Source organism: Capricornis sumatraensis, chromosome 3 (genome assembly GCF_032405125.1).
Source record: "Capricornis sumatraensis isolate serow.1 chromosome 3, serow.2, whole genome shotgun sequence".
NCBI classification, from domain to species: domain Eukaryota; kingdom Metazoa; phylum Chordata; class Mammalia; order Artiodactyla; family Bovidae; genus Capricornis; species Capricornis sumatraensis.
In genome coordinates this window covers 175,263,607-175,281,216 of record NC_091071.1, presented here as the reverse complement: position 1 = coordinate 175,281,216, position 17,610 = coordinate 175,263,607, and the positions used below count along the sequence as shown (strand labels likewise).

General features: G+C 56.7%; 1 protein-coding gene across 1 annotated transcript in view; it reads right to left on the bottom strand.

Annotated features, from left to right (window-relative positions):
- The window catches only part of HSPG2 (heparan sulfate proteoglycan 2), a 110,350-nt gene that overhangs the window by 22,903 nt on the left and 69,837 nt on the right, over nucleotides 1-17,610 (bottom strand). Inside the window, exons 37-60 of the mRNA XM_068967048.1 lie at nucleotides 16,680-16,793; nucleotides 12,606-12,733; nucleotides 12,399-12,485; nucleotides 11,256-11,314; nucleotides 10,898-11,065; nucleotides 10,630-10,740; nucleotides 8,521-8,621; nucleotides 8,249-8,429; nucleotides 7,027-7,152; nucleotides 6,709-6,861; nucleotides 6,483-6,625; nucleotides 6,069-6,204; nucleotides 5,830-5,978; nucleotides 5,456-5,606; nucleotides 4,564-4,715; nucleotides 4,321-4,462; nucleotides 3,735-3,880; nucleotides 3,452-3,587; nucleotides 3,201-3,352; nucleotides 2,122-2,257; nucleotides 1,825-1,976; nucleotides 982-1,120; nucleotides 736-887; nucleotides 4-139 (exon numbers count right to left, since the gene is read on the bottom strand). Of these exons, the coding sequence (XP_068823149.1) occupies nucleotides 4-139; nucleotides 736-887; nucleotides 982-1,120; nucleotides 1,825-1,976; nucleotides 2,122-2,257; nucleotides 3,201-3,352; nucleotides 3,452-3,587; nucleotides 3,735-3,880; nucleotides 4,321-4,462; nucleotides 4,564-4,715; nucleotides 5,456-5,606; nucleotides 5,830-5,978; nucleotides 6,069-6,204; nucleotides 6,483-6,625; nucleotides 6,709-6,861; nucleotides 7,027-7,152; nucleotides 8,249-8,429; nucleotides 8,521-8,621; nucleotides 10,630-10,740; nucleotides 10,898-11,065; nucleotides 11,256-11,314; nucleotides 12,399-12,485; nucleotides 12,606-12,733; nucleotides 16,680-16,793 (3,250 nt within the window). The remainder of the gene's footprint in view (nucleotides 1-3; nucleotides 140-735; nucleotides 888-981; nucleotides 1,121-1,824; nucleotides 1,977-2,121; nucleotides 2,258-3,200; nucleotides 3,353-3,451; nucleotides 3,588-3,734; nucleotides 3,881-4,320; nucleotides 4,463-4,563; nucleotides 4,716-5,455; nucleotides 5,607-5,829; nucleotides 5,979-6,068; nucleotides 6,205-6,482; nucleotides 6,626-6,708; nucleotides 6,862-7,026; nucleotides 7,153-8,248; nucleotides 8,430-8,520; nucleotides 8,622-10,629; nucleotides 10,741-10,897; nucleotides 11,066-11,255; nucleotides 11,315-12,398; nucleotides 12,486-12,605; nucleotides 12,734-16,679; nucleotides 16,794-17,610) is intronic.

Here is a 17,610-nt window from a genome sequence, read left to right as displayed (position 1 = left end):
CACCGTGGGAGGAGTCACCGCCCTGGATGGTGACGATGAGCGAGGTCTCCTGGGAGCCGGCACCGTTACTGACATGACACACGTACTCACCCGAGTCTGCGGGTGTCACCTGGGGGATCCGAAGCCTGGAGCCCACGATCTAAGGCGGAGCAGATATCAGTGGGTTGGGGCGCGGCCCCTCCACCTCTCCCAGACTCTGGCAGCCTCGCTGCCTTGCTTTGGGGCGGGGCGGGGCCTGCCCCCACCCTGGTCTCCTGAACTCCGTCAATGGCCTTTCTGAGCTTCTGGGCTGGGTGCATGGTGCCTCCAGCCTTTGCACTATTTCTCGGCCGTCACCCCTCCAGCAAGCCTGCCGAGGCCCTCCGTGGGGACTCCCCCTACAGGGCTGTCACGTGGCACACCTGCCTTCCCCTTTTAGTCTTTGAGCTACCCGAGGGCATGCCTGGTCTCGTTCCCTTAGAATTCTCAGTGGCGGAAGTGGGACGCGGCCTGGAGCAGGTTCTCGGGGAAGGGCCAGGAGTAAGCGAATCACAGAATGTTCTGTACAGACTCATGCAGGCCAGTGGGACTCCTCTCTGTGTCCCCAGCACTGGCCAGGGCCCCTCCAGCAAGAACGCTCGCTGTATGTTGAATGACTGAATGAGCACAGAGGGGGCTCTGCGGAGCTCCTCCCGGTTCCCGTGGGAGCCGGCCACACCCCCCGGCATGGACCCTCCCCCCTTGCTGGCTCCATACCTGGTGCCGGCTTGGGAGGCTGCCTCCACGCTTGTACCAGGTGATGGTATGGGGGGCTTGGCTGGCCACCAGGCAGTTGAGGTCCAGGGTGCGCCCGTTGGCCAGGGATTCAGAGGAGGACTCAATGCGGACGGGGTACACCACGTTCTGGTCTGAGAGTGGGGAGAGAGGAGAATCAGGGTGTGGGAGCCAGCGAGGGTGGAGCGGCCCCTCCCAGCCTGTTTGCGGTGACCCTGAGACACTCACAGCGGATGGGGCCACGGCGCTGCTGGATAGTGACAAGGACTGAGGCTTCCTGGGTGCCTGAGCCGCTGACCACGCGGCACACGTACTCCCCAGAGTCTGCTGGCGTCATCTGGGGCAGCCGCAGCCTGGAGCCATGCACCTGGGAGGCCGGGTGGGTTCACAGCTGCACTTGGGGCTCACAGTTCAGCCTCCCTTCCCCGGCCTCCCCACCCAGCCTGATAGAGCCTGAGGGAAGCTCTTCTGGGGAGAACCAGCATCCAGGACCCTTCAACGCCTTTGACGGGGTTTTGGGACTGGGTCTAGTGGGAGGAAGTAGAGGATCGGCATTTGTGGATCTCCGATGGAGCACGTGGATTCCCTAATGGTTGAGTTGGTAAAGAATCTGCCTGCAATGCAGGAGACCCTGGTTCGATTCCTGGGTTGGGAAGATCCGCTGGAGAAGGGATAGGCTACCCACTCCAGCATTCTTGGGCTTCCCTTGTGGCTCAGCTGGTAAAGAATCCGCCTGCAGTGTGGGAGACCTGGGTTCGATCCCTGGGTTGGGAAGATCCCCTGGAGAAGGGAAAGGCTACCCACTCTAGTAGTCTGGTCTGGAGAAGTCCATGGACTGTAAAGTCCACGGGGTCGCAAAGAGTCGAATACGACTGAGCAACTTTCACTTTCACTTTCACTATGGAGCAGGTGAGCTAGGCAGTGTGAGCCCATTTGACAGATGAGGACACTAAGGCTCGGGGAAGTCAAAGGACTGGCCAGGCGAGATGGCAGAGCAATATCTGAACTCAAACCTCCTCAGTCTCAAGGGTCCTTCAGGCCCCCCTCCCCACTTAGCTCCCCGCCTCCTACCTGGTGCTGGGAGGGAAGGCTGCCCCCACGCTTGTGCCACGTGACCTGGGCGTGGGGCTGCCCAGAAACCAGGCAGTTCAGATCCAGGGTCTGTCCTTCAGCCACGTGTGAGGAGGATGACTCGATCCGGACCGGGGGGGTGACCCCCAGCACTGGGGACAGAGGGCAGAGAGTGAATCCCCAGCTGGGAGGAGGCGGGGAGGGGAGGGTGTGAGTGAAGGTAGGGTCTGCTGGTCTCTGGGGTCCTGCCTTTGCTGGAGTGGGGAGCCTACCCCCCGGAACCCCCACACTACTCACCAGGCACAGAGTCTGCAGGCTCAATCCTGACCAGGACAGAGGACTCCAGGGGCACTGAACCGACCACCACCCGGCACACGTACTCGCCTGAGTCGGCCGGAGACACCTGGTACAGTCTCAGGAGGGAGCCGTGGGTCTGGCCAGAATGGAGGTGGGGTCAGAGGAGGCCCTCTCGGGATCTTCGCACTGATCACCTGCAGCCCTGCCTCACTCTGAGCCTGAGAACTGACGTTTAACTCCATCCTGCTCAGAGGTGGAGAAGTGGCTGCCTCATCCCAGGACCAGGTGTGGTCAGCAGAAGCCATGGGGAACTGAGCAAACACTAGCAGCACACTCCATCAACTTTTGGACACATTTAAAATTAAAAAAGTAGGATGGAGCTGGTAACGTGCATATTACTTTCGCTTTATTATTTTTGGGTTTCACCGTGTGGCCTATGGAATCCTAGCTCTCCAACCAGGACTGAAACCAGGCCGTTGGCAGTGAAAACACAGAGTCCCAACCACTGGACCGCCAGGGAATTCCCTAGACACTTTTAAATGCCTCTGAAATCAATATGCATCTAATAGCAAATTACAATTACAAATGGCAGGGTTTTCTTCTTTCTTTTTTTAACCTCAGAGGTACATAAAATTACAGTGCATCTTACCATCAGCGGCATCCTAAATTCTATAAAATATATCAATACTAACAGCTAATGACATTACACTAATAACAGCTCGTAGAACTTTCAGTGAGCCAGAACTTTGAGCACTTTGCATGCAAATTAGTTCACTTCATCCTTAAGATAACTCGGTAAGGTTGGTACAATCATTACCGTTTTACAGATGCTGAAAATATGCTATAGAGAGATTAAGTGATTTGCCCAAACGACTAGGTGGGGGAAGCGGCAGTCACACTCACACTTGGGCTGACCGGTCAGAGCGTATGGGTTCTGAGCATCACATCACACACCTGTGCAGAGGGGTCCAGGGCCTCTCTGTCCCAGAGGAGCCTCCTGCTCTCCCACCCCTGACCTCCACTCCCCAGGGGCCTCCCTCCCATCCCCTCCTCGGCCTGTCCATCCTCCAGTCCTGTACCTGGTGCCGGGCGGGCAGGCTGCCCCCGCGCTTGTGCCACGTGACCTGGGCGTGGGCCTGCCCAGGGACCACGCAGTTTAGATCCAGGGTCTGCCCTTCGGCCACACGGGACGAAGAGGGCTCGATGCGGATGGGCTGGGTGCCACCAGGAGCTGGGGGAGCAGACGGTCACTCGGTCAGTCCAGGCCTCTGGAGCGGCCCTGGCCTTTCCCTCTTTTCCCTCCAAGCCCAGGCCGGCTGGCCCCACTCACGGTACGCGAAGTTGGCACCCTGGGTCTTGGTGACCGTGACTGTGATGGAGGCCTCCACGCCGTTGCTGGCCCTGCAGACATACTCGCCTGCGTCCGCCGGGGAGGCCTGGAAGACGTACAAGCGGGAGCCACGCACCTGGACAGACGCGGGCAGGGGTGTGAGTGAGGGGCTTCCCAGAGCCCGGGGGGCGTCCCGTACCCTGTTCCTCTGAGCTCAGCTCCCTCCGCACCCTCTGCTGCGTAGCCCTGGCTGGCCCCCTCCCACCTTTCTGCCCCTGGGTACCTGGTGCCGGGCCGGGAGGGTGCCCCCACGTTTGTACCACGTGACTGGGGCGTGGGCCTGGCCCGCCACCACGCAGTTCAGGTCCAGAGTCTGCCCCTCGGCCACCGTGGGGGACGAGGACTCGATCCTGACGGGCGGGACGGGTCCTGGGGCTGCGGGGAGAGGGGGCAGGTCGTAGATGCCTCCCAGGAGAGACAGCAAGAACCGTCCACCCTGGAGCTGGCTCGGCCTGGTGGGTTTAGAGTTAGAGGCCTGGGCTTGAGGTCCTCAGCAAAGCAGCCTTGGGGAGGGGGCTAGGGCAAGAACCCAGGCTTACAGAGCGGCGTGAGGAAGAGGGAGGGAGGGAGAGATGAGGATAACTGAGGCTGGGAGAGAGGCAGGGGTGGGGATGCACGTGAGTGGGCCAGATGGAACAGTGATGCGAAGATGGCGGGTTATTCAGGAATACGGAGGCCTCCTGGGCCGGGCCCCGTGGCCAGCCCCAGCATGGGCCTCCCAGCCCCGATCTCCACATCAGCAACAGAAGTCACGAGCCCTTGGGAAGGCCCTCGGGCCCCTGCCAGCCTGTTACTGACTGTCCACTCACCGGGGATGGTGCCGGCATCTGAGGCCTCGATGGAGACCAGGACGGAAGTCTCAAGGGGCCCAGAGCCCAGGACCACACGACACACGTACTCTCCCGAGTCGGCTGGGGACACCTGGTGCAGTCGCAGCAGCGAGCCGTGGGTCTGAACACAACCAGGGAGGGTCAGGAGGGGGCTGGAGCCGCTCCGTCCAGCCCCTCCTGCAGGCTGGCCCTGGGCCGGCGGGGGGCGGTGGGCTGCTTTACCTGGTGCCGGGCGGGGAGGCTGCCACCACGTTTGTACCACGTGACCTGGGCGTGGGCCTGCCCGGGGACCACGCAGTTCAGATCCAGCGTCTGCCCTTCAGCCACATGAGAGGAGGAGGGCTCGATGCGGATGGGCTGGGTACCGCCTGGAGCTGGGGCTCCACCGGGAGCTGGGGCGCAGAGGAGCTGGTCAGTGGCCAGGGCTCCTGAGCTCCCCCTTCCCTACCCTGTAGCCCTGGGGTCTGACCAGGCCTGAGCTCAGGAGGATGGATTGAGGCCTGGGGCCTGGGACCACACTGGCAGGGCCAGCTGGACCCTTCTTTCCCCTCTCTGACCTTCAACCTACCGTTCCAGTCCCATCTGCCTGCCCACCTAGACCTTGGCCCATGACGAGCTGCTCTGGCTCTCAGGGAACCAGAGTCCTTTAGCACCCCGGGTGGGGCGGGCCACAGGCTGCCGGCGATCACTCCCCAGCCCTTTCTTCAGAGTGCGTGCTGTGCACTCGCAGTGTGCTAGGGGGTGCTGTCCCCATTTCACACGAGGAGCCCGAGGCCCCCAGAGGCACAGTAATCAGTCCAAGGCTGGCTGAACCAGGACTGTCGAGACTCGAACCCAGGTCAACCTGACTCCCAGCTCAGAGCTCAACCCTGACTCTGCTGCCTACTGCCGAATTCCGGAAATGGTACCCTCCCCATGGGGGTCTCTGTAAGTCAGGTCAACCTGTCTCCACCCTCAGACCCCTCATCTCTCCTCGCGGGGAAGGAGGGGATCGGAGCCTGCCGGGAGCGCCTCTCCCTGTCTGGATAGCACCGAAGAGACCCCCGGGCGCCATCCTCGGGAACACAGGGGAGGCCGGAGGGCTCAGCCCTCGCCCGGCCCCTCCGCTCCTCACCTGGGGTGTAGCCGGGGCCCGGATGGCGGCTGTGGAGGACGGAGACGATGATGGAGGCCTCCTTGGGGCCTGAACCGTTCTCCACTCGGCACACATATTCTCCAGAATCGGCTGGTGAAACCTGGGGCAGACGCAGCCGGGAGCCGTGCACCTGGGCCAGGCAAGGACAGAGGTTTGCGAGGATGCTCCCATCCTTGCAAACCCGGGGCTCTGGTCGCCACGCCCTCTGCACCTGGCTGCGCCCGGGACTGCCCCACAAAGGGGGCTGCAGAGAGAGGGGAATAAGGGCAGGCCCTGCTCATGCAGAGAGCCTCTGGGGGCATGATGGACCACTCCCCGGGGGCTCCCGCCACAGGGCTCAGGGACCCTCATACCTGGGCGTGGGGAGGCAGGCTGCCCCCTCGCTTGTACCATGTGATCTGGCTGTGGGCCAGCCCTGCCACCACGCAGTTGAGGTCCAGGGTCTGTCCTTCGGTCACAGAAGGTGAAGAGGACTCAATCCTGACCGGTGGGGTGGTGGCACCTAAGATGGGAGGCAGGGTTGGTGGGGGATTGAGGCAACCTCGGGGGAGCCCCGGCTCCCGACTCCTCCAAGCCTCTGGAGGCCCCGCACCTGGAAGGACGACCACTTGAATCCGGGCCTGGGCGGTGCCCGCAGGGCTGGTGGCCACACAGAGGTAGAAGCCGGCGTCGGCGGCCGTGATGGCAGGGATAAGAAGTGTGGCAATGTCTGTGCGCTCTGCGCGGGCCTGCCATACAGGGAGAAGGGGTCAAAGGCAGCCTGGCATGGGCTGGTGAGGGAGGGCAGGCAGAGGTGTACAGGCCAGCTCAGAGCCAAGATTGGGGCCCCAGGTGGGCACCCAGGCAGCAAAGCAGAAGGCTGACACCTGCCCCCCTGCCAGGATGCCCAGAGCGGGAATTCTGAGCAGGGCACCCTCTAGGAACTGGAGGGAACTGGAGGAGGAGAGGGGAGGGGCAGAGGGCAGGTGCTGGGACTCGGCTGAGCTGGCCGGGCAGGTACCCTCACCTGTGGGGGGAGGCTGCCCCCTTCCTTCCTCCAGGTGATGGTGGCACTAGGCACCCCCGCAGCCCTGCAGTACAGCCTGACGGTGCGGCCTTCGTGTACCTGGGTTCTCTCTGGGCTCACCTGGACCCTGGGCCCGCTGCCCCCTGAAGACAGAGCTCTGTGAGAGCACCTTCCCAGGGCTGCCAGGGCCACCCCCCACCCTCCGCGCTCAGCCCGGTCCTCTCACCGTGCACGTGGAGCACGGCCCTGGCCACGTGCTGCCCGGCGCTGCTGTGCGCGCGGCACAGGTACTGGCCTTGATCCGAGGCCTCAACGGCTGGCAGGCGCAGGATGCCTCGATGCACCTGGGCTTTCTGAGGGAGCTGGCCACCAGGGCCCCCTGACAGCGGGGAGGCGGGGTCAGTACCCGCTGGGATGGGCATTGCTGGGCCCCCCCACGCCGTGCGCTGAGAGGTTGAGGTCCACCTCCTAGCGTCCCGCCCCCTGGCACCCCCCCACATCCAGGAGAGCCAGGCTGGGACAATTGTACCTGCCACGGCCTCACCTGTCCACTCAAGGCTGGGCGTGGGGTGCCCCGTGGCACTGCAGCGGAACTCGGCCATCTGGCCTGGCTGCACTGTGAGCTGCGGCGGGTGGATGGAGACCACGGGCGCGGACGGTGTGGCCGAGGCTGAGGAGCGAGGAGACAGCGTGTGGGGCCAGGGAGGGGCGGGACCCGCACCGACAGCCTCCTCGCTGCTCCCTTTGCTTCCACTCCAGCCCTTCATGGCCATTTGTCCACACAGCAGGCAGAGGGAGTCTCTAAACTGTCAGTCAGTGGGAGAGACTTCCCTGGTGGTGCGGGGGTTAGGACTCTGCACTTTCACCGCTGAGGCTGTGGGTTCGATCCCTGGTTGAGGATCTAAGATCCCCACATGCCTCTTGGCCCAAAAAAACCAACACCCAAACATAAAACAGAAGCAGTATTGTAACAAATTCAATAAAGACTTCAAAAAAATGTTAAAAAACATAAATGTCATCGGCGGTGGGGGTGGGGGGAACTTCCTTGGCGATCCAGTGGTTAGGAGTCTTCCCTTTCACTGCTGAGGGTGTGGGTTCGATTCCCGGTCAGGGAACTAAGATCCCACAAGCTGCACACGCGGCCAAAAAATAAACATAAAAAATGTCAATGGGATCTTGTTACTTGCCCACTGATGGCCTGTTCGTGGCTTTCAGAACAAAAACATCTGAATCCCCTGCTGTGTCTCACCGAGTGCACTCATCTCTGCCCATAGCTTCAGGCTCCTCACCCACCCTTCCACGCTGGCCTCGCCTTCCCTCAAACAGCACGCTCCTGCCTCAGGGCCCTTGCACATGCTGCTTCCGCTGTGAGCTCTTGCATGGCTGAACACCTTCTCTTCCCTTCAGGTCTCAGCTGAGATGTCAGTTCCTCCAGGGGGCTGTCCCTGACGACCCCATGTAGAAGAGCTCTCACCTCAGGCCCACCCCAAGCCTCACTTTCCTTTCACTCCACTCACATCCCAGCACCGGTGTGCTTTTGTTGTTTGTCCACTGTTTCCAGACTCAGTGTCTCCCTACAGAACACGGAGGGCGGGAGGGCAGAGATACTGCTTGTCTGACCCCCAACCCCATTTCTTCTGAGGTTAGGACCTGCCGTACTTCCAGTTCAGAAGCTGTCAGCTGAATGGAGAGACACTCACTGGGCCTGGAGAGTGTGGAGGAAGGGGCAGGGTTGGGTGGGTCAGGCACGGGCATGAACGGTGTACCTTGCACGTGCAGCGTGGCTGTGCCCTGGTCCATGGCGAACATATTGGAGCCGGTGCACACGTACGTGCCCGCGTCACTGGGCTGTACGTCGCGAATGGTCAGGATACCGTTGAAATCCATGGCGCGGCTTGGCAGTTTCCCATTATGCAGGCGGGTCCACACCAGGGTATAAGCCGGAGACTGCAGGTGGGGGAGGCCAGGGAGATGGGCGTGGGGCTCAGAGACCCCAGGAGACAGACCCTCGCCAATGCCCACTCCCTGTCCTGCCCACCTTGCTCTTGGCTGTGCAGATGAAGGTGACGTCGGCTCCGGGGCGCACGCTCTGGCTGCGCTGCTCCTCCACCGTGACCGTGATGGGTTTGCCGGGAGCCTCTGTTGGGGCGGGAGTTGCCCCGGGGAGCTGGGTGCTGGCCAGGCCCCTGTCCTGGGTCCACTTTCCCTCTCTCTCTCCATCACCCCAGTCTGGCTTAGCTTCCATTCCACTCCCTGACACCTCCCTCCCTCCTCCTGGCTCAAACCCATCATCTCCTTTCTCCCCGCAGGCACCGAGCACCCATCAGGCTGTGGCCAGAGAACATCCCACAGAGCTCGCCTTGGCTCCGGTTCATCAACAGACCACATATGAGCGCTTAACAATTCACACTTCACCCCAGCGGGGCTCCTCTCTCTGGTATGAGTTTCTATCCTCCTAAACAACCATTTCACACCTCCTCCCAACTTCTCCGCCCTCCAGAGTCCTCCTTCCACTTCCGTGGCTTCAACTCAGCTTCTGGAGAGAACTGAAATGACTAGTCAGGAATTTTCCACGATCCCCAATCTCCCCACCTCTCTCCTCCCTGTCCCTGAAGGGCGAGCCTTCTCCCCACCTCTAGCCCACCCTCCACTCCCCTTCCTGAGTGCTGGAGCCCCTCCCGAGGACCCCCTCGCCCAGCCATGCCCTCTCTGGCTCCCTCCCCGTGGGATCATCCCACTCCACAGACAAATGTGTTCTAGAATTTTCCATATCTGAAAATGACCCCCTGACCCCACACGCGCCCCCCCCAACCCCCGCCCAGCTCCTGCCCTACTTCTTGCCCTCTGTTCAAAGGCAAGACTCTTGAAGCAGTCGTCTACACTGGTTGCCTGCCCATCCATTCTTTGCCCCACTCCAATCCGGCTTCTCCCCCTTCTCTTCACTGCAAACCGCTCCTGTCAAAGCATCAACTCAGGGTTATTTCTCTGCTTGGAGCTGACCTCCTGGGAGCTTCTGGCGAGGGGGCTACTCTCTCCAGGAAGCCGTTTCCCCCCTGACTTCCAGCCACCCCCTCCCCCAGCCTCCTCCTGTCTGCAGGCTGTGCCTACTTGCTCTCTCCTCTACCTGACAAGCTCAAGTTGGGGCTCCCCAGGGCTCTGTCCTGGGTGACACCCTGCCCCACCCCTGTACCCACAGTTCCCAAATTCATTTCTCTGCCCAAGGCCTCTTTCCTGAGCCCCAGATTCGCAGCTCCAGAATGCCCACCTCATGTACACACTTCAGTGTTTCCCCAAACACCTCAAACTTTTAACAGGGCTAAAACCAAACTCGTGGTTCCCCGGGACCTGCTGGTGGCAGGGGTTGCGCACACCCTGGGGTCCCGTGCACACGCCCTGGCGTCCCGTGCACACGCCCTGGCGTGGTCACTTCTGTGCCCGCCTGCCTGAATTGTGCAGCAGCTGCGTTTCTTTGCAGGAGGGTTTCTCAGGTCACTGTGCCTACCCACAGGGTGGGACAGAATACAGCGGCCTCAGTGCTCCTGGAACAGGCCCCAGCCAGTGACTGATGGGAGCTGGTGCACGCATACCCCAGCTCCCTGGGCCCTGGGGCAGTGGGTGGGTGCTGGGGCACGGTGGGGGGACTCCAAAGAGCTGGCTTTACTCTGGAGCTCCCCAGTGCTGCGCCAGCTGTGTTCAGCAACACCTGCTCTAGGTGATAACATGCTCCGTGACGACACGTGCTTTCCTGGGTGCCCTCTTCTCGGTTTCATTTCATTTCCCAAATAAACTACAGGCACACAAACCTTTGTCTCAGTCTCTGCTTTTGGGGGCAGCTCAAATGAAGAAACTCTGCTGTTGGAGCCTCTCTCATCTTGGTAAATGGAGCCCTGTGTGCCCAGCTGCTGGAATCCAGACCCTTGGGCATCTTCCTAGACTTTTCTTCTCTCTCGGTGTCAAGTCCTGCCAGTTCTGCGTGTATCAGTTCTACCATCTTGACACCATCATCTCTTCCCATCTTTCTGGCCAGCGTCCTCAGCCAGGAAACCACTGTCCCCCTCTGGCAGATGACTGCACCAGAGGCTTGGGTCTGCAGTGTGCAGCCCGGCCCAGGACAGGCAGTGCTGGGGACAGGGGACGAGGAACTCACCAGTGACCAGCAGCTCTGCCCGGCTGGTGTTGGCATGATGGAGATTCCGACAGGTGCAAATGTAGACTCCAGCATCCGAGGGCTGGACGCTGGGGAAGTGCAGCTCCGAGCCTGGTGGCAAGGTGGGGGGCAGGGGCTCATCAGTGAAGATGCAACCCTTCGCCGACCCAGTCCTGCGTGCGGGTCCCTATAGGATCTCAGTAGGGTAGGCACAGGCCTATGTCTCCCCGTCCACCGGGGTGGCCAAGGGGCCTGGGGCCATGCGTACCTTGATGTCGCTGCTGGGTGCTGCTGGGCAAGGGCCGCCCATCTTCACGAGACCAGTAGAAGTAGTGGGGTGGGCTCCCGCTGACCTGGCACCGCAGGGAGTAGGGGCCGCCTTGGGGTACTACGCTCCGAGCTGGATGGACCTGCACCACCAGCGGGGCTTGGTCTGCTGGGAGAGGGACAGGGGAGGCCACTCAGGCGGGAGGCCCCCAGCAGGCACCACTGTCCCAAATCTCCCTGCCCTCCCAAAGACTGGCACACCCTGCCCCCACCCTGCTCCCCAGACCGAGTATCTCTCAGACACCCCGGGTCCCCTGCCATGTCCATCACCTTTGATCCAAGACCACAGTCCCACTTACCCTGAGGCAGGCACCGCCCCCCTGGCACATTGGGATTACCCACATATCCCGGGGCACACCTGTAAGGAGGGACAAGGACAGGCTGTGCCAGGCCTCAGGGGACCCAGTGCCTCCTGGCTGACCTGGGGAGCCAGCTCTCTGCCCACTACAGGGTGAGGAGGCTCAGAGCTCAGGAAGGATTTTCAGAGACCAAAAAGGCCCCAGTGCAGAGCCTCTGTGCTGAGAAAATGGAGCCGGGGCGGGTGTGGGGGCGAAAGGTCAGCAGGTTGGATTCAGGGAAATATTCATTCAACAACATTTATGTCCATGGGGTCACAAAGAGTTGGACACGACTTAGTGACTAACACACACACACACACACACACACACACACACACACACACACACGCTAAGCAATGTTATGGATGCACAACAGCAAACATGATAAAATCCTTGCTTTTAAGGAACCACATAAATGAGAGTGAGGGACATGTATGGGGGCTGGAGGGGCATGGTGGGAGAGGGGCACTCGTCCAGCCCTGAGAATCAGGATGCTTCCCAGAGGACGAGACTCCTGAGCTGTTCTATTCCCTTGGAGCAGACTGTTAGCCAGCAGAGAACTTATCCCCGTTTGTAACTATTTATTTGCAGGATTGCCCACTATCTTGTCTCCCATTACAGTCAGGAGACTCTGTAAGGGTTGGGACTGAATCTGTTTTGCTCATCGCTTTGTTTCCAACACGCTTCTACACTGCACGGCACACAGTAGAGTCTCAATAAAAACGCCCTGAACAACGGAATACAGCTGAGCCTTGAAGGCCAAACAGGAGTTAGCCAGGATGGGGGTGGGGGTCAGTACGTGGATGGAGAACGATCCATGAAGAGCAAAACAGCACAGCTAAAGAACTGGACATGAAGAAGCCAAGAAGGGACACCCAGCTAGAGCACAGAGTTAGGTGTCAGAAGTGGGATGAGCCTGGTGAGTGATAAAGCTACCACCTAAGGAGCTTGGGCTGGCCCCAAGGGCACCGGGGAATCTTGGCAGGGTTTTGGGCAGGGGAGGGACCTGATCCTGGTAGGGACCTTTCTGAGCAACATCATCCAGGACTCTCAGCTAGTTTACCCCACACCCCGCTCCCTGCCTCCCTCCTACAGCAAACTTACTGCTCACAGTACTGGCCAGTGTAGCCAGATTCGCAGGCTGTGCAGCGGTACCCTCCAGCTCCCAGGCTTTCACAGGTGCGGGAAAACCTGCGGTAGGAGGCGAAGCTCAGGCCCTGGAACACCCACCCCCTCCCCTGTCCCCCCACTTTCACCCAAGAGTCAGTGCAATGCCCTCCACTCCCTTGGGCCTTGAGCAAGGGCACCCACATGTTCTCTGGGTTGGTCAGCGGGCAGGCGCAGGGCTGGCAGTCCTCGGGTGTTCCGGCCGTGGCATCTCCGTAGTGGCCAGGGGCACACTGCTCACAGAACTCCCCGGCCGCGTTGTGCTGGCATTGCTGCAAGGCGCAAGGATGTCAGCCACTTGCTATTTGGAAAAATGTACCCCAAATCATATGATCTGGTAATCCCTTGATCTGGAAATTCCACATTCGTGAGCTTATCTTAAAGAAATAATCAGGGAGGGGCACAATGAATTCACTACAGGATGTTCCATTCATCTCAGCAGTGGGTTAAAAGCACAATGCTGGAAACACACCAAGAAAAAAAGAACCGAGAAAATTAAAAAAGGAAATTCCATCCAAAACGCTATCAAAAAGGATACTGATTGCATTTCTTACATTTTTTCTATCTAAATACCTGTAATATCATAGGAAAGTACCCACTTGGGTGTATGGGGGCAGTTTTGGAAATAAGCACTTAATTGTTAAAAATGTGTGTGCATTTTATGTTTTCCTCCAAAGAGATTTACTTTTTTTAAAATTAATGTAGCATAATCCTCATTCGATATTTAGTTGGTGGTTCTGTCAACCACCTGGTCCTTGACCACATATCCTGGAGGGCTATACATATAGCACTCTGAAAAGTTCAGGTATAAAAAATATTGAAATATTGAAAGATGTCAAGAAGTGAAAAAAAATTGATCATGAAACACAGTGATCCTGGGCTTATTTGCAAAATGAAAGGTATATTATTCTGTGTAAATGTGTGCCCAGAAAAAAGAACTCCACCGGCTAATGTTGACAGTGATTACCTCCAGATGGTAGGATTTCAGGGAAGAGTCAGAAACGACTGAGCGACTGAACTGAACTGAACTTAACTTTGTTTTTAAGTTATCTCTACAGTCTGATTCTTCTACAGAAAACATGTGTCACACTGGTGATAGGAATCAGCGAACTATAATGGACTGGAATGGGTGAATTTAACTCAGATGACCATTATATCTACTACTGCGGGCAGGAATCCCTCAGAAGAAATGGAGTAGCCATCATGGTCAACAAAAGAGTCTGAAATGCAGTACTTGGATGCAGTCTCAAAAATGACAGAGTGATCTCTGTTCGTCTCCAAGGCAAACCATTCAATATCAGAGTTATCCAAGTCTATGCCCCAACCAGTAACGCTGAAGAAACTGAAGTTGAATGGTTTTATGAAGACCTACAAGACCTTTTAGAACTAACACCCAAAAAAGATGCCCTTTTCATTATAGGGGACTGGAATGCAAAAGTAGGAAGTCAAGAAACACTTGGAGTAACAGGCAAATTTGGCCTTGGAATGTGGAATGAAGCAGGGCAAAGACTAATAGAGTTTTGCCCAGAAAATGCACTGGTGATAGCAAACACCCTCTTCCAACAACACAAGAGAAGACTCTACACATGGACATCACCAGATGGTCAACACCGAAATCAGAGTGATTATATTCTTTGCAGCCAAAGATGGAGAAGCTCTATACAGTCAACAAGAACAAGACCAGGAGCTGACTGTGGCTCAGATCATGAACTCCTTATTACCAAATTCAGAATCAAATTGAAGAAAGTAGGGAAAACCGCTAGACCATCCATGTATGACCTAAATCAAATCCCTTATGATTATACAGTGGAAGTGAGAAATAGATTTAAGGGCCTAGATCTGATAGATAGAGTGCCTGATGAACTACGGAATGAGGTTCGTGACACTGCATAGGAGACAGGGATCAAGACCATCCCCATGGAAAAGAAATGCAAAAAAGCAAAATGGCTGTCTGGGGAGGCCTTACAAATAGCTGTGACAAGAAGAGAAGCAAAAAGCAAAGGAGAAAAGGAAAGATATAAGCATCTGAATGCAGAGTTCCAAAGAATAGCAAGGAGAGATAAGAAAGCCTTCTTCAGCGATCAATGCAAAGAAATCGAGGAAAACAACAGAATGGGAAAGACTAGAGATCTCTTCAAGAAAATTAGAGATACCAAGGGAACATTTCATGCAAAGATGGGCTCGATAAAGGACAGAAATGGTATGGACCTAACAGAAGCAGAAGATATTAAGAAGAGGTGGCAAGAATACATGGAAGAACTGTACAAAAAAGAGCTTCACGACCCAGATAATCACGATGATGTGATCACTCATCTTGAGCCAGACATTTTGGAATGTGAAGTCAAGTGGGCCTTAGAAAGCATCACTACGAACAAAGCTGGTGGATGTGATGGAATTCCAGTTGAGCTATTTCAAATCCTGAAAGATGATGCTGTGAAAGTGCTGCATTCAATATGCCAGCAAATTTGGAAAACTCAGCAGTGGCCACAGGACTGGAAAAGGTCCGTTTTCATTCCAATCCCAAAGAAAGGAAATGCAAAAGAATGCTCAAACTACAGCACAATTGCACTCATCTCACATGCTAGTAAAGTAATGCTCAAAATTCTCCAAGCCAGGCTTCAGCAATACGTGAACCGGGAACTCCCTGATGTTCAAGCTGGTTTTAGAAAAGGCAGAGGAACCAGAGATCAAATTGCCAACATCCGCTGGATCATGGAAAAAGCAAGAGAGTTCCAGAAAAACATCTATTTCTGCTTTATTGACTATGCCAAAGCCTTTGACTATGTGGATCACAATAAACTGTGGAAGATTCTGAAAGAGATGGGAATACCAGATCACCTAACCTGCCTCTTGAGAAATCTGTATGTAGGCCAGGAGGCAACAGTTAGAACTGGACATGGAACAACAGACTGGTTCCAAATAGGAAACGGAGTATGTCAAGGCTGTATATTGTCACCCTGCTTATTTAACTTCCATGCAGAGTACATCATGAGAAACGCTGAGCTGGAAGAAACACAGCTGGAATCAAGATTGCCGGGAGAAATATCAATAACCTCAGATATGCAGCTGATACCACCCTTATGGCAGAAAGTGAAGAGGAGCTAAAAAGCCTCTTGATGAAAGTGAAAGAGGAGAGTGAAAAAGTTGGCTTAAAGCTCCACATTCAGAAAACAAAGATCATGGCATCTGGTCCCATCACTTCATGGGAAATAGATGGGGAAACAGTGGAAACAGTGTCAGACTTTATTTTTTGGGGCTCCCAAATCACTGCAGATGGTGACTGCAGCCATGAAATTAAAAGACGCTTACTCCTTGGAAGAAAAGTTATGACCAACCTAGATAGTATATTCAAAAGCAGAGACATTACTTTGCCGACTAAGGCCCATCTAGTCAAGGCTATGGTTTTTCCAGTGGTCATGTATGGATGTGAGAGTTGGACTGTGAAGAAAGCTGAGCGCCGCAGAATTGATGCTTTTGAACTGCGGTGTTGGAGAAGACTCTTGAGAGTCCCTTGGACTGCAAGGAGATCCAACCAGTCCATTCTGAAGGAGATCAACCCTGGGATTTCTTTGGAAGGAATGAGCTAAAGCTCAAACTGAAGCTCCAGTACTTTGGCCACCTGATGCGAAAAACTGACTCATTGGAAAAGACCCTGTGGGAAAGATTGAAGGCAGGAGGAGAAGGGGACAACAGAGGATGAGATGGCTGGATGGCATCACTGACTCGATGGACGTGAGTCTGAGTGAACTCTGGGAGATGGTGATGGACAGGGAGGCCTGGCGTGCTGCGAGTCATGGGGTCGCAAAGAGTCGGACACGACTGAGCGACTGAACTGAACTGAATGCTCTCTTGTTTTCTTGATTTCTGAGGCGGCACCACGTGGCTTGTAGGATCGCAGTTCCCCGCCCAGTGACTGAGCCCACGCCCACTGCAGTGGAAGTTCGGAGTCCTGACCACTGGGCCACCAGGGAACTCCTCTGAAGCTTTCTGTGTAAAGAAGGATGCTAATCCACAGCTCTGTCCACCCCACCATGTCTGCAACCCCTCAATGCCTTAGACCTGCTGGCCCAGGCACTTTGCCCCATAGAATGAGCCCTGTGACTTTGCCCCTGGACATCTGTCCAAACACACCAAAGCCCTCCCACCCCACAGCCAGCCCAGATACCCCGCCCAGCCCTAGCCAAGCGGCCCCTTGCCCTGGCCCCGCGTGCATCTTACCGAGCAGGCCCCGGTCTCCGGGTGGCACAGGTCTGAGTGGCCGTTGCATTCACACAGCTCACAGTGGCCGAGGTAGAGTCCGCTCCCGGTGCGCGTGTAGCCAGGGGCGCAGTCCTGGGGGCAGAGGGGAGCGCTGGTCTCCACTCCAAGGCAGCCCCGCCCGCAGCCGGTAGACCCAGCGCTCCTCTCCTCCGTCATCTTGGCCCCCATTGGCTCTTCGAGGGCAGAGTCCAGGCCCAGCTCCCTGTCCCAGCACCCCTGTCAGGGGCCCTCCTCTCCAGAGCTGGGAGTGTCCGCCCCCGTCCTGTCTGGCATCTCCAGTCATGGATAGACTGAAATAATAGTTCATCCTTAATGGAGAAGACTCTTGAGAGTCCCTTGGACAGCCAAGAGATCAAACCAGTTAATCCTAAAGGAAATCAATCCTAACTGTTCATTGGAAGTACTGAAACTGAAGCTCCAATACTTTGGCCACCTGATGCGAAAAACTGACTCATTGGAAAAGACCCTGTGGGAAAGATTGAAGGCAGGAGGAGAAGGGGACGACAGAGGATGAGATGGTTGGATGGCATCACTGACTCAATGCACATGAGTCTGAGCAAGCTCCGGGAGATGGCGAAGGACGGGGAAGCCTGGTGTGCTGCAGTCGATGGGGTGGCAAAGAGCTGGACACAACTTAGTGAGGGAGTGAACGGCAACAATGCAGAACTCTTCTCCAGCCCCAGGGCTTAGTTCCTAAAAATTCTTCTAGCAGCGTCTTTATTGCAAAACAACCCCTACATGGAAAAAGGAGGGCTCAGGAGACCTGGAGTTAGGGTGACCCCTTGAAGACCTTTATGACTATGCTTATATTTGCCCCACAGGTGAAGGAGGCAGCGCCCATGTGACCAAGGAGGCTTTTACACATCCTAAGTGAGTCATCAGGGGTTCT